General features: G+C 50.7%; 1 protein-coding gene across 1 annotated transcript; it reads right to left on the bottom strand.

Annotated features, from left to right (window-relative positions):
- Positions 1-1670: 1670 nt before the first annotated feature.
- KRT79 (keratin 79) lies at positions 1671-14067 on the bottom strand. The gene is made up of 9 exons (XM_035002014.1): positions 13585-14067; positions 11099-11319; positions 9986-10046; positions 9767-9862; positions 4568-4732; positions 4235-4360; positions 3355-3575; positions 2640-2674; positions 1671-2363 (listed from the first exon to the last, which is right to left on the bottom strand). The coding sequence occupies exons 1-9, from the start codon at positions 14065-14067 to the stop codon at positions 2158-2160; spliced, it is 1614 nt and encodes a 537-aa protein (XP_034857905.1). The 3' UTR covers positions 1671-2157.
- Between the last annotated feature and the right edge of the window lie 648 nt (positions 14068-14715).

Here is a 14715-nt window from a genome sequence, read left to right as displayed (position 1 = left end):
TTTTATCTTGATGAAGTCCCAATAGTTCATTTTGCTTTTGTTTCTCTTTTCTTTGGAGATGTGTCTAGCAAGAAGTTGTTGCTAGTATTTTCTTGAGAATTTTTGCATCTATATTCATTGATGGCCTGGTAAAATGAGTTTGGGAGTGACCCCTTCTCTTCTATTTTTTAGAAGAGTTTGAAAAGGATTGGATTCATCCTTCTTTAAATGTTCAGTGAAATCCACCAGTGAAGCCATCTGGTCCTGGACTTCTCTTTGTTAGGAAATTTTTGATGACTGATTCAATCTCCCGACAAGTAACTGGTCTACTCAGATTTTCTATATCTTTCTGATTCAGTCTTAGTAGGTTGTATGTTTCTAGGAGTGTAGCCATTTCTTGTAGGATGCCCAGATTGTTGTCATGTAGATGTTCAGAGGAGCCTTTTATGATCCTTTGCATTTCTATGTTATCAGTGATTGCACCTCCTTTTTCATTTATAATTTTGTTAATTTGGATCTTCTCTCTCTTTTCCTTGGTGAGTCTAGCTAAGGGTTTGTCTATTTTATCTCTTCAAAAAAGCAACTCTTAGTTTGGTTAATCTTTCCTATTCCTTATTTCATTTATTTCTGCTGTAATCTATCATTTCTTTCCTTCTGCTAAATTTGAGCTTAGTTTGTTGTTCATCTTCTAGTTCCTTGAAGTGTCAAGTTAGGTGGTTTATTTGAGGTCTTTCTGGTTTCTTGCTGTATGTGTTTATGGCTATAAAATTCCCTCTGAGAACTGCTTGTATGGCATCCCATAAGGTTTAGTTTGTTATTTTTCCATTTCTGTTTGTCTCAAGATACTTTCTTATTTCTCCTTTAATTTCTTTTTTAATCCATTGGTTGTTGAGGAAAATGCTGTTTAATTTCCACATGTTCACGAATTTCTCACTTTCCTCCTGTTATTGACTTCTAGGTTCATACCATCAAGGCCAGAGAAGATACTTGGTATGATTTCAGTCTTCCTGGATTTGCTAAGACTGGTTTTGTGGCCTGACATATGATCTATCCTAGAAAACGTTCCATGTGTGCTTGAGAAAAATATGTATCCTGCTATTGTTAGGAAAATGTAGATTCTTATTGATGACCAGGTATGAAGGCTGAGAGAGAAGCCATCGGACTGCTCAGTGATAAGTTAGGTGGGAAACCAGGAGCCAGAGGGAGGGGAAGCAAAGGAACTGGTCCTATTAAGACCCTCATTAGCCAGGGGCTTTACACATATTCTCATCACACCTTGCTTTTACAAAGGAGGAAAGTGGGGCTCAGAGAATTTAAGTGACTTGCCCAGGGTCACACAGTAACTGGCAGAACTGGGATTTAAACCCAAGTCTGCCCAGTTCTGAAGCCCAGGATCTCTCCACTGAACAATCATGCTGCCTGCCCCACAGAGTTAGCAGAGGACTCAGTGGCATCAGGGGATGGGCTGGTAATAGGCATCTGCTCAGTGGCCGGGTCCTGCCTTGAACAACTTATATATTTCTTCAAGCCTTCTCCTGTGAGCTCCACAAAGGAGAGAGTAAGAGCCAAGGCCTACAGTGGTAATGGTATCAGCTGGTGTGCTTCTAGCATGGTGAGTAGCATGGGGCATGGTGAGCGTGTGGTTGGCAATTTCAGTCCCCCAGGCAGGACAGACTGGAGCCACAGACAGCTAGCAGCAGTTGCCATTTATTGAGATACATCACAGGCACAGACAGGAGAGCCAGGCATGGATAGATTCAGAGAGGGGTTGAGTCTGGTGGAGACTGGGGAGGTTGAAAGGCCTTCGGGGACCACTCCCAACTTTCCTCCTTCCTCCCCCAGCCTTCCCTGAATGCAGGCAGAAGAATAGAGGAATTGAGAGAAATCCAACCTCTCTCAGTGGTCAAAAGGTCACCCCCAAATCACTCAAATACATCACTCAAGGTGGTGGCCTTAACTTCCCCTCCCATCACATTGCAAAAGCAAGGAGAAAATGTGGGTAGATTTGAACCTTCCCAAAATGCAGGTCACAGGCAAAGAGTCTGGCATGCAAATACACCGGACCTGTGGTCCTGGGGCTGTTCCCGCTCCTATGGAGGCGGGTGGGGAGGGCAGCAGAGGTGGGGTGAGTAGAGCAAAAAGGAAACTGCAGGGGCCCCAGCTTGCACTGCTGGGCAGCTAATACCTCCGGCTCGACGTCTTGACCGTGGTGGTCTTCCTCAGGATGGAGGTGCCCCCAGAGACGGGCCCTCCCTTGACAGTGCCGTAGCCCACATTGGTGCCGAATCCACCCTTGCCAGCACCCCCTCCCCCGCCCAGGGACATGCCACCCCCGAAGCCAGCCGCACCGCCTCCGCACACCGTGGTGGAGTTGCCAGTCACCGCTGCAAGGCAAAGGGTCTGGGTGAGGCAGGGCAGCCACGCTGGAAGAGGGAGGGGGACTTGCAGAAGCCAGTGAGGGACGGGAACACAAGCAGGCAGTGGAGCCGTAGGAAACTGATGGGGAAGGTGGGGCAGGAAGCTCATTCTTTGGGAACCCCTGAACTTGTCTCCAGGGGCTCAGGTGGAGGGCAATGTCCTTCTGGCCAAGGACAGATTGAGTGGATGGAGCAGAGGACCGGGGCTGGGCGTGGGGTAGGGCATGGCAGCAAAATACTCACAAATGCTGACTGCACTGGGACATTCTCCAGACATCCTGAAGAAACAGAAAGATCAGGAGAAGGGTCAGTGGTCCCTGGAGCCCAAGTGAAAACGCTCCCCCTCCTTCCTGCCTCCCACTCTCTGCCTTCACGGTGGATCAACTCAGTGGGTCAACTCTCGAGCCAGGGCTCACAAGACAAGACCAGAAGATGTGAGAAACACGTGCACGTGGCTGTGCTGGGCCTCACAGACCTTCTTGCAGGTGCGACAGAGAAAGCAGAGCCACAGCAGGCCAAGTGGCCCCCTCCTCCCCTGTCCTTGTCCTGCCTTCCCTCTGCATGCACATCATGGACAGCAAAGCTCATGCCAAAACAAAGCTTCCTGGTTTCTGGCTCAAGTGACTTTCTTTACATCTCATGCCTTCCCAAGGACAGAGATGATTAATTTTTTTTTTTTTTCAAAACTTCAAAGGTGGTGGAATCTGGTATTGGAAGAAGCCTCACTTCTGCAGGGCTGCCGACCACCGTAAGGATTACTGATTGTCGTGCCAACCGAGGAGAGGCGCAGCAGAGGCCGTGAACACAAATGGAGTCTCCCGTGGGTGATGAGTTAGGAGCCCAGCTCCCTGGTTCCTCCCTTCTTGCCCTACCCCCAGCACAGAACCGACGATGACACGGGCTCTCCCACAGGCAGGGCAGGAAAGGCCTCTGAATCAGGGCAGGAGGGGGCCCCCACCTGCTCTCCTCGCCCTCCAGCAGCTTGCAGTAGGTGGCGATCTCCACATCCAGGGCCAGCTTCACGTTCATAAGAGCCTGGTAGTCGCGCAGCAGCCGAGCCAGGTCCTCCTTGGCCTGGTGCAGGGCCATGTCCAGGTCCCCAAGCTTCTTCTGAGCATCCTTCAATGCCATATCCCCATGCTGCTCCGCTTCTGCGATGGCCATCTGCAGTTGCTGGCACTGCCCAAGGGATGAGAGGTGTTGGGAACACCCTCCAGGGTCATCACATCCATCTCTCTGCCCTCAAACCAGACATCACCATTCCCCATCCGTCCCCCCCTCAACCCCAACTGAGAAAGAAGGAAAGGAGAAATATTCATCTCAGAGAAGAGATACTATTACACAAGCAGGGTCATGTAGCACCACTGGGAAAGTCCTTACTGAAGTCTAATCTTAGTCCCTCCTGCTGCAACTCAGCCCAGTGCTTCAAAGAGATAGAATAAAGAATATAACCTCACCATTAACCAGATGCTTCACTCTGATCTGGGGAAAAACCCAAGCTTTTTAGCCACATCCTAGAGGGAATCAGCACCTATGACCTGGACACTTGAACTGTCAGCCTCCTGCTCCGACCTCCTGGAGATAGGCTCAATCTCCTTGGAGGAGATCATCCCACCTGCTCCACCACTAATATGCAATGTGACCTTGGACAAGTTCTTATCATTCTCCGGGCCTGTTTCTTATCCTGTAAAAGGAGTGTGTTGCTCTTAATGGTCCAGCGTTTGAGTGTGTCCCATCCATCAGGAAAAGAGCAGTTCTCACCCCTCAGCGTGACAATGAAAAGGTCACCACCTCTGCCAACCCAGGCCTGATCCCCAGGCTCCCAACCAAAGGCTCACCTGCTTCTTAACTGCATCCACCTCACCCTGCAGCCTCTGGACAGTGCGGGTGAGCTCAGCAATCTCATTCTTAGTGTCCCGCAGGTTGTCCCCATGCTTCCCAGCTGTCACCTGCAGCTCTTCATACTGGAGACCAAAAAAGTCTCAGTGATCTGTCAGTTCCAAGCCCTCCTGGGTAACTAGTGGCCCCAGGCCCACCCTTACAGCGAGAGCCCCACACCCTCACCCCCACCCCCACCCCGTGTAGGCTGGGTGTGTCTGGCCCCAGGCCTCTCACAATGGCGGAAGTTCTGTCTGTCCCAGCCCACACACCTGACCAGCCATTCTTCTCACCTTGATCTGGTACCAAGCCTCAGCCTCAGCCCTGCTCCTCTGGGCAATCAGCTCATACTGGGCCTTGACCTCAGCAATGATGCTGTCCAGGTCAAGTCTGCGATTGTTGTCCATGGAAAGGACCACACTGGTGTCAGACACGTGGGTCTGCGCTTGGCTCAGCTCCTGCAGAAAGAGATAGCTGCCACCAGCGTCCCTGCTCCAGGCTCCCAGGAGACACCCGAGGGATGAAGGACGGGGTCCCCAGGTGGCATCAGGAGGCCTGTGCTCTGCCCCAGGCTGCAGCCTAGAAGGAAAGGCCTCATTCCCTCCAGCTGGGAAATGGGGCTCTCATTTTTATAAATATCTTTCCCTTTTGTGGATTTACAGGTTTCCCAGAGATTAAAGAAGGGGAAAGAATGTGTACGTACTGCACCCAAACCCAGTGCCAGTCCCTTTCATCCTCAGAACACCCTGGGAGTCAGGCCAGGCCACTTTTGTCAACTTGGGAAAAGTCTCCCCTCTGAGCAGGGGCAGACAGTGGGACCCGGGGAGCTGAGCATGGGCCTGATTCAAACCCCACTCTCCACTCAGCCAGCTAACAACCTGCACCACAATTCACAGTGGCCCTGACACAGGTTGGTTAGGAAAGAGGCTTGGGAAAGAGAAGTGACACATCCAAGGTCACCAGGTCCAAGGTCATCCCATCCAGTCCTGGGGCCCAGACTGGAATCAATCAGTTGAGCAACAAATCCCAAGTGGTTTCCTCTAGACTATACTGACATTTATAGACCATGGTGATGTTCTTGGACCCTCCCTGGGTTTTTAGGACCATCGAATTTGACATATAAACAGGCATTTAAAGATGCCATGAACAGCAAGTTCAGTTTTTGTGTTCTGTCTTTGAGTTCAGCTCTATCACTAGGTCATCTGCATGGTCTCCTAGCTGAGCTCTGTCTTCGTCGCACCCATGGTCCTTCCCGCCCTGGGCTGCCGACAAACTGCCCAGACTCCAGCTCCAATCAAATCCCTCATCCCCTCAGTGCTCCTCAGTGGCTCCCAAAGGGGAGAGAATCTTCCCCCTCAAAGTCAACACCTTGTGTGCTCTGGTCTTGTCTCCAGCTTTCCTGCAGCCAGTGGGATTATAACAGATAGAGCTGGAATATAACAGCTGCTCTCACTGACTGAGAATTTCCTGTGGGCAGGTGCTGTGTTAAGCACTTGACAGGCACCAACTCATTACAGGCCCTTTTCCAATAGCACAAAGAGTAACCTGCCCCAAATCACAAACTGATAAGCAGGGAGCCCAGTCTCAATCCTAGGTCGTCTGACACCAGAACCTGAGGTGACACAGACTAAAAGAGAGATAGGCAGAAATCGAGAAAGAAATCTGCCAAAGCCAGAACTGCCGTCCATACCGACATAGATTTAGATTACTAAGTTACGCTGTCTTTTGAAAGGTGGGATGGATGAAGAGGAAGGGGCGAACACCAATCACTGAAATGTTTGTGGTTTAGTGAAAAGACATGAGCTCTGGAGACAGGCAAAGCAAAGTTCATGTCCCCAGCCTGCCATTCATTAGCTGTGTGACCGGGGTGGTCATGAAGCCTCATGATGCCTCCGCCCCCTCTTTTATAAACTGCCCGTGATAATACCTTCCTCATGCGGTGGATGTAAGGATTCAGATCCATTTGTGGCCCATGGTGGGTGCTCAATAAAATGCATTATGTGCCCACACCTCTCTGAAGGTTGGTCAAGACGTCCATGAGGCTTATTTGCTACAGATCACGTCATTTTGCCACAGCAGTGACCACTCTGCCAGTGTCATCTTGCAGCATCACCCCCTCACCCTCCCCAGCTCAGGGTCCCTCGGCAGTCCCATGCCAGAGCTTGGTCCCGAGGAAAATCAAATTGGAATTTTTAAGACAAGAAGATCTACCAGATACCACCTAGAGTGATAGAATAAGAGGATAAAAGGGTTAGGCTTTCCAAAGAAACAGAGCTGATACAAGTGGAGAAGGAAGAGTTCTGTAGATTAAAGGTATGTGTCTCCTCAGACACCAGGGACTGTGAGAGGAAGAGCAGGTGGAGGGCCTCTGGGCAAGGAGGAAATGAGCCAGAGAAGCCAAAGTGTTGACACCGGCGCAGGGGCTGAGTCCCACAGGGATCATCCGGGCCAGAGGGAGGGCACGAGGCTGCTTTTCTGCCGTGTAAGACATGCCAGGGCTTGGTGGGTGGCCCTCCGGATTTCCCTGAGATCTAGCTTGACCAAAACCAGAGCCTGAAATCAACTAGTGAGTGCTGATTCGTGCAGGAGGCAGCAAGGAACAGCTGCTCTGGCCTTCATTCTCAGCCCCAAAGAGGCACAGGTAGGCAATGAGGAACTCTGACAGGGAGGAACCCTGGCTTGGCCCCTAGCCCACCTTCCCTGTCCACCCAATCCTCACCTGATTCTCCCAGACCCTCTCTGCCCTACCCTGCCCACCCACTGTTCCCCAGACACATGTGCTCTATGCTGCGTCCATGTCACTCTGCAGGCTGGGCCCTGGCTGGCAGGCCCTTCTTTCTCCTCCTTTAGAATTCCTGCCCTTCCTTCAAAAATTCAAATCCCATCTCCTCTGAAGCTACCCCAGCCCTATAAGGAAGGGTCAGGCACAGCCTGCACCAGGCACCTTGTCCCTGTCCCAACACAGCCTCAACACCATGTGCTGAGACTGTAGGGCCCCCAAAGCCAGAGCCATGTGGAAACTACTCACTAATATGTGGTATTAAATGATAAGGAACAGCAAAGGAAAGAACACTGGGCATGCCAGGCATGTGCTTTAGACAGTAGGAAAGCCAATTCCTACCCATTTAGAGAAAAGGGGGCAGGCACTGTTGACCTGGCCCCAAAGAGAAAAGAACCTAAGAGAAGAGAAGGAGGAATCCCCAAGCAGCAAACCACCATCAGTGGTCCCAATAAAGAAGAAAGTTGGGAGGCACCTAAGAAATCAGCGTGATGGCACAGAACATTCCCCAACAAGCTCCATTCTGACAGGGCAGGTAGAGATGTTAGAAGGAGAAAAACACAGCCAAGGATGAGCCAGGGAAATGCTGAGGCAGCTGACAAGGGCTGTAGGGAAGCTCTAGGTGAGAAGAACAGAGGCAGCATTGGGCTAACCCGAAAAATCCCCCCCAAAACCCAACAATTTAATAGCTATGTCATTTACCTGTTTCCCATCAAAGAGAACAATCATCAAACTAGAACGGGCAGGATGCTGGAGAAGAATTAGAAAGCCAAGACAGCCACAGAAAGTATGACAGGCCTTGGCCTTGTTGGGGACTCTCAAGGGTCCAGGCCAAAGGAGCATATCCTAGGAGGCCATGGGATTGCCAAGGGGATGAATACTCCCAGAGATCCGTAAGAAATATGGAGATCAGGAAAGATTCCAGAACCCCCGACACAGCAAATGTCCTCATTTTCAAGGGGATGATATTTAGACTTCTTCAGCTTAAACCTGACGTCAACCTCCTATGAACTTCTAGAATCACAAAATGTAAGAGGCATAGAACGAGCAAGACTTCCCTAAGGAAAGGCCAAGCCAAATAGATTTCATTTTCTCCTGTGGTTGTATTACTAAAATGCTAAAGGACCATCACAGACATTGCTTGACCAAGACTTCCACAGCATTCTTGAACACAAGACAGAAAGATGTGGGCCAGATGATGATATGGTCAACTAGATTTTAAAGTAGCTGAGGCACTTGAACCACAAATTAGTGATTAGTGGAGTGAGGTCAGCCTGGGAGAAAGGCACCACTGAAGACCTAGTTCTTGCACTAGGACTCGGTTCTTGGCCCTGTTGGCTTTAATGTGCTCACTGGTCACATACACTGAAATGAACATTCACATTGAACTGAAAGTTTACCAGGTCTGCAGAGAACCCCAAGCTGGGGTATCATGAATACATCCAATTACCCAGTTGGGTATCTCCAACATATGGATAGGGGAAATCGAGTTTCAAAGTGCCTACAGTTACCTAGACGATGAGATGAAACCATAATCACATGTCACAGGGAAAATGGGACTCATTAACTCTTGCATTTGGTTTCAAAACTTCAACTGCCCAAATCTAGGAAGTTGGAAGCAAATGGATACATGCCTCACTTGAAAGCATTCACGTGGAAAAGTCCCCGGGTTTTTTAAGGAGCAAATATTGTGAAATGGCTTCTAAAGATGACACATAAACTAGCGCAACATTAAGTGCACGAATGCAAGTCTGTAAGCTCCCTCCCTATCCCACTCTTTTCCAAAGTCTGGACTAAGAACGCTGTTTCCTCAGCTTCCTCATATGCCACAGATGTCAGTCCCTGAAGCATCCTGACCTCTAAAGTGTTGCCTGTGAAAGACAATATGCCACACAGAAGACAACTGGGTTTGTTGCCTGGAGGGCAGAATCAGGGCCAATCAAGAGCAGAAGTCATGGGAAGAAGATTAAAATCAGCTTTCTAATTTGGTCAACAATGAAAATGCCTGCCCTAAAAAATAGTGAGCTCCCTACCACCAGGAGGATTCAAGTCGAGGCTACATGACTCCTATCAGCGATGTTAGAGAAAGGGCTCCAGCACGGAGGGACGGTGGGCCACGAAGCCCCTACCAAATCTGGGTCTAGGTCCTGGATGCTAGGATCAACTCAGGTTAACTTCAGCCCTCTCGCCCTGGTCTTCAAAACCTCCTGGTTTCCTGGGACCCCTCCTGGATCCTGCAATCTACCCACTACCCACACCTCAACTCCTGCACCAACCTGGAATCTCAGGCCCTTCTCTGCCCCTCTCTGCTCCTCCAGCCCTTGATCCGTTACAAACTGGTCTAGAAGGGAAACAGTCTAACAGAGGAGCGCGAGTCAGACTCTGAAGTCCAAGAACCAGGTTTTAATTCCGGCACTGCCTCTAACTAGCTAAGTGACCATGGGCAAGCTACCCTGAGCCTCCGTGTCCCCTACTATACAATGGAAACAATAGCTGTACCTCTACTGTGGCTTTGTTGAGAGGATTATGTAAAACTTGGCCCGGTGTCTGGGCTCATCCTTAGCACTGAATACATGGAAGTTCGTGTTAAATGAAAGGTCCAAGTTCTATCTTCTTCTAGTTAAGTTGCACTGGTGAATTCAGATCAGACCTCCAGGGGGAATCCCCAGTGCTATACATAAACGTAATTGTCCCTGTCTATTGGTCATCTCACCATTTCATAGAGATGATTCAGGAAGTCGAGCTCCTCAGTCAAGGTGCCGACCTTGCCATGCAGATCCATTCGGCTCATGTACGCAGCATCCACATCCTGGGGGCAAGAGAGACAGCAGGGCAGATGCCTCAGCCCCCAGGGCTCTCACCTCCCTCTGAGTCAGCCCAGCACCTTGGCAAGCCCAAGAACCACCTCCCCCACTCCCTGCCACCTGTTCACCTTCTTGAGCAGCACAAACTCGTTCTCCGCTGCAGTGCGCTTGTTGATTTCATCCTCATACCTGTTACATAGGAAGACTCAGGCCAGGCTCAGCCTACTTCTGCCTTTTAAGACATTTAACCCACTTGGCTTTAAGCCCCCTTGGGTCCCACATTATCTAAGAACACCTCTGAGAAGCAGTTCTGTAATGCAGCCCACCAGTGAAGAAATTTGGGGTACAGTCGTTAAATATTCCTGCCCACCCGCTTTGAGGGAACAGGCCCAGATTTTGTGCAATAATATGGCAATCAAGCCATCTCTTTGGATCAGAGCCCATAGGAGGCTTTATAGGAACAGGCAGCGATGTGTCAACTGCGGTTTATTTTTGCGTTCACTTTTGACAGGCAGGAGGTCATTTAAAACAGCTCACTTCTCTCCAACTGCTTTTGCTGAGATTTTAAGGGTTAGAAATCACCAGTATCAAGTTATTGGGAAAGTTATGAAAGATTATACCCTAAAATTATAGATACACATATCAACTCATCATAATATCTGCCCTTTATCTGGATCTTGATTCAAACAAACTATTTTTAAAACTTATGACATTTTTGGGACAGTCAAAAATTCAAAAAGAATGGATAGTCGATGATATTGAGGAATTACTATTTTAAAAACCTGAGATGTGGTTATGGCATTATGTTTATGTTTGATTAAGTCAAGCTATACTGATGAGCCATATGAATATAGCCAGTAAATATCTGTGAATGAAATCACACGATGGCTGGGATTTGTTTCAAGATGATAAAGGAGGAGAAAAATCAAGTGGGTGTATAGATGAAACAAGACTGCCTATGAGTTAATAATTATTAAACCTGAGTAATAAGAACATAGAGGTTCCTTACATATTCTCCCTACCTTAGAATTTTTTAAATTATGAATAATACACAAATAAGTGGGACAATTCTCCAGTACACAATGGGCCCAGGGCCTGGACACCCAAGGGAAGCTGCTTTGTCTGTGCACTCCCCCAGGTTGGACCCAGGAGCCTGGGAATGGGGTGACCCTCTCTGGGGAGATTGCCCACGCGATCCCCTCCCCACCCCCACATGGGCCCAGCCGTCCAGTCCTCCTCACTTGCTCTTGAAGTCCTCAAGGACATCCTGCACATTCCTCAGCTCTGAGTCCAGCCTCCCCCGATCGCTCTGGAGGTTGTCCAGCTGCCTCCGCAGGTTGCCCAAGTAGTTCTCAAAGAGGGGCTCCAGGTTGTTCCTGGTGACACCCAAGTTCTGGCCCTGCTCCTGCAGCAGGGCCCACTTGGTCTCCAGCACCTTATTCTGCTGCTCCAGGAAACGGACCTGAGCCAGAGCAAGAAGGGTGGTGGGCTGGTGCCATCCCCTGGCTCCAGGAGGGACCCAGGACTGGGCCCATCGTCACCACCTGTCCCTAACCAGGACCTCACAGGGCCAGTGCACGGACCATGCATTGCTGAGGGGAGGAGTTCCTAAGGGAATAGTCTTTGCTGGAAAAGACTGTCCAATCCAATGACAAAGACTCTAAAGAGTTAATAAACTGCAAATGCCCCAACTCAGTCATTTACTAGTTGATGACAGTCAAGTCACTTACCTCTGGGTCTCCCTTTCCCACTTGTCCTGGGTAAACCAGACTAGATCAGTGTTCCTGAACCCTAATTCTGCACCAAAATCAACTGTTAAAAATGCAGATGCATATATAGGTGTATGTGTATGTATGTATATACACAAATATGTACATACATACATGTGTACGCACACACGTGGGGAAAGAGAAAGCAAATGTGACAAAACGTAAAAATTGGTGGATCTAAAGCGAATTAAGTCAGTCAGAGAAAGACAAATACCATAAGATTTCACTCATATATGGAATTTAAGAAACAAAACAACATGCAAAGAAAAAGAGAGAGAGAAAGAGACAAACCAAGAAACAGACTCTGAACTCTAGAGAACACACTGCTGGTTACCGGAAGGAGTGGGTGGGGGGATGGGGGAAATAGGCGATGGGGATGAAGGAGGGCACTTGTGATGAGCACCAGGTGATGTATGGAAGTGTTGAATCACTATGATATACACGTGAAACTAATATAACACTATATGTTAACTACACTGGAATTAAGATTAAATTAAACTAAATTAAATTAAATTTTAAAATTTGGAGAATCTGGGTGAAAAAATATATAGGAATATATTGTACTGTTCTGGCAACTTTTCTATAAATTTGACCTTTTTTTAATTTTAAATATAGATGCCCAGCCCTATCTCTAAAGACTTAAAAGAGGGCTCATGGCATGGGCTTCACAGGCCCCCTGGGGGGTTCTCTGCCCAGCCAGAGACACCGGACAGGATCAACCTCACAGACCCCCAGCTCCTAGAACATGATGCTGAGAGCCTGAGAGAGGTTTTTGCTTGTTTAACCTCTGGGACAGTCCCACAGGAGGACCAAAAGTCACTAGGGGGTAAGGTGAGGAGGTGGGCGGAACAGCTTGCTTCACCTGCCATCTGGTTTCTCCAGGTCCCACCTCCACAGCACCCCAGGCCCAAGGTCACATGGCCTGGGAACCATGAAGCAGGTGCATCTGCCACAAACATAGACAAGACCTCTCAATGCCAAGGACCATAGGGCCCATGAACCTGAGTTCCAGGCCTGCCTCTGCCTCCAAGTGCCTGTATGATCTGGGCAAATCCCTTGCCCTCTCTAGTCCTGTTTTCTCTTCTTCAAAATGGACACAATATCACTATGGGTGTCCCACAATGGGACACTGTGGGCTTCACATGAGAAAGAGGACACGAATGTTGTTTGGGAACCCCTAGGTCACTGAACTAAGATAACAGTTATCCACCAGGATTTTCCCCATCATGGTCCCCTTGCCTGGGGACTTGGGGTAGAGGTAGACAATGCAGCAAAGCAGACCTGGAAATGCCAGAGAGCAGGTACAAGAGCCACCCAGTGAGTCTGGAGGCCAGGGAAGGAGTCAGGATGCTCCCGATCTGGGACAGATCAAACTATACCCCCAGGTCATGGTGCCCTGGCGACCACCCTCTTCACTGTCCACCCCAAACTGAGCCTCTTGACCAGAACAGCAAGGAGGAATAGGAGAAGCAAAATGGTAACTTCTCCTAGGACAACCCCCTCAATCGTGTCCTGATCACATCTTTGTCCTTAGGCCTTCTCCAACACTGAGAGAACAGGGAAGAGATCGGGCTCCTTGGGTAACTTGTTGGACATTTGAGCCGGTTTCCCCAGCTGTGAAATGACCAGAGGCACTAAGGACCACCCTGTTAAGAGGAGCCGTGAGGACAGTCTACTCCCTAATCGTGCGACAGGCCACTGCGTGATCGTGTTAGTGACGACCGTAGGAAAGACACAACACAGTCAAGCCGGGCTCGGCAACAGTCCTCGTGAGTAGAATCAAGTTCACCTGAGCAAGGACAGTAAGACCCAGAAGACTGTCGCCAGGCCAGAGAGCTCCAAAGTCATCCCATCAACCCCCCCCACAACAGTGTGCAGCCTCTGCCCAGCACCCCCTCTCTTAGCGGCCCTGCTTCTACTCCAAGGGCCCCTCCCTGCCTCCTTCCACCCCAGGTCACCTTGTCGATGAAGGAGGCGAACTTGTTGTTGAGGGTCTTGATCTGCTCGCGCTCCTGGGTGCGCACCCTCTGGATCTCGGGGTCAATCTCCACGTTGAGAGGGGTCAGCAGGCTCTGGTTGACAGTGACCTCCTGGATGCCTCCCGGGGGGCAGGCCGGCCCCATTGCCTGCCGGCCGGCCCCCAACCCCACATAGGGCCCACTGCCGAAGCCGAAGCCTCCCAGGGCCCGCCCTGAGGACGACCCTCCAGCCACACTGACCGAGATGCTCTTGCTGCCCCCCAAGTTATAGAGGCTTCGGCTGCCAAAGCCACCCTTGCTGGGGCCACAGCGCGGCCCCCCACCACTGCTACCGCTTCGGGACACCGTCACTGAGCTGAAGCTGGTGCGGGCCCGGGAGCCACCTCCTCCGCTTGCGGAGTTGGAGCTAAAGCCCCCTTTGGTGGAGTATGTCTGCCGAGCCACAGAGGACCTCATGGCCATCAGAGGGGCCGGAGTGCAGGCTGGGAGAGCAGAGAGCAAACGCGGTAAGCTGCTGTGCCACCGCTGGGCTTTTTATCTTTTCCCAGTTGGGCTGGCTCCTGGGCTTCACAGACACTCCTGCCCCATTGCCCCAGGAAGAGAGGGAGGGGCCCCGTGGGCCAGGGGAGTCCCCTCTCCCCCAGCGGGAGGGAGGGGCTGCTCCCAGTTATCACCTGTGCTCCCGAGCTGGGGCTGAGCCGAGACTGTGTGGGGCAGGATGCCACCTTCTCCCCCCTGGGGCTCTTCTGACTTGGAACGGGATGATACAGGCTCCCACGGCCGCCCCCACCACCCAGGGGCTGGCTTGCTCTCCCACCCAGCCCTGATGGCCACCGTCAATGGGGCTCTGTTCTGTGGGATCTGGCCCAGGCCCCTGTCGCAAGCCAAGGCCCCAGGGCCCAGGGCTGTACAGGTGGCAAGGAAAGGGAGGGTTGGGCAATGGGCTGTGGAGAGGGTGCCCAGGCCTGCTCCAGTCCCACCCTCCCAGCCCACAGCCTCATCGCCCCCTGGCAGGTCCAGGGTGGGGGCCACAGGTGACAGGGTGGGGGCGGGGGCTGTCTGTTCTGTCATCCGCTGGCAGATTGTCTGCTGGGCGGAGACCCCGTGCCA

Source organism: Mirounga leonina, unplaced genomic scaffold (genome assembly GCF_011800145.1).
Source record: "Mirounga leonina isolate KUSES-001 unplaced genomic scaffold, KU_Mleo_1.0 Mir_126, whole genome shotgun sequence".
In the NCBI taxonomy this organism is placed as follows: domain Eukaryota; kingdom Metazoa; phylum Chordata; class Mammalia; order Carnivora; family Phocidae; genus Mirounga; species Mirounga leonina.
This window is presented reverse-complemented; position numbering and strand designations above follow the sequence as displayed.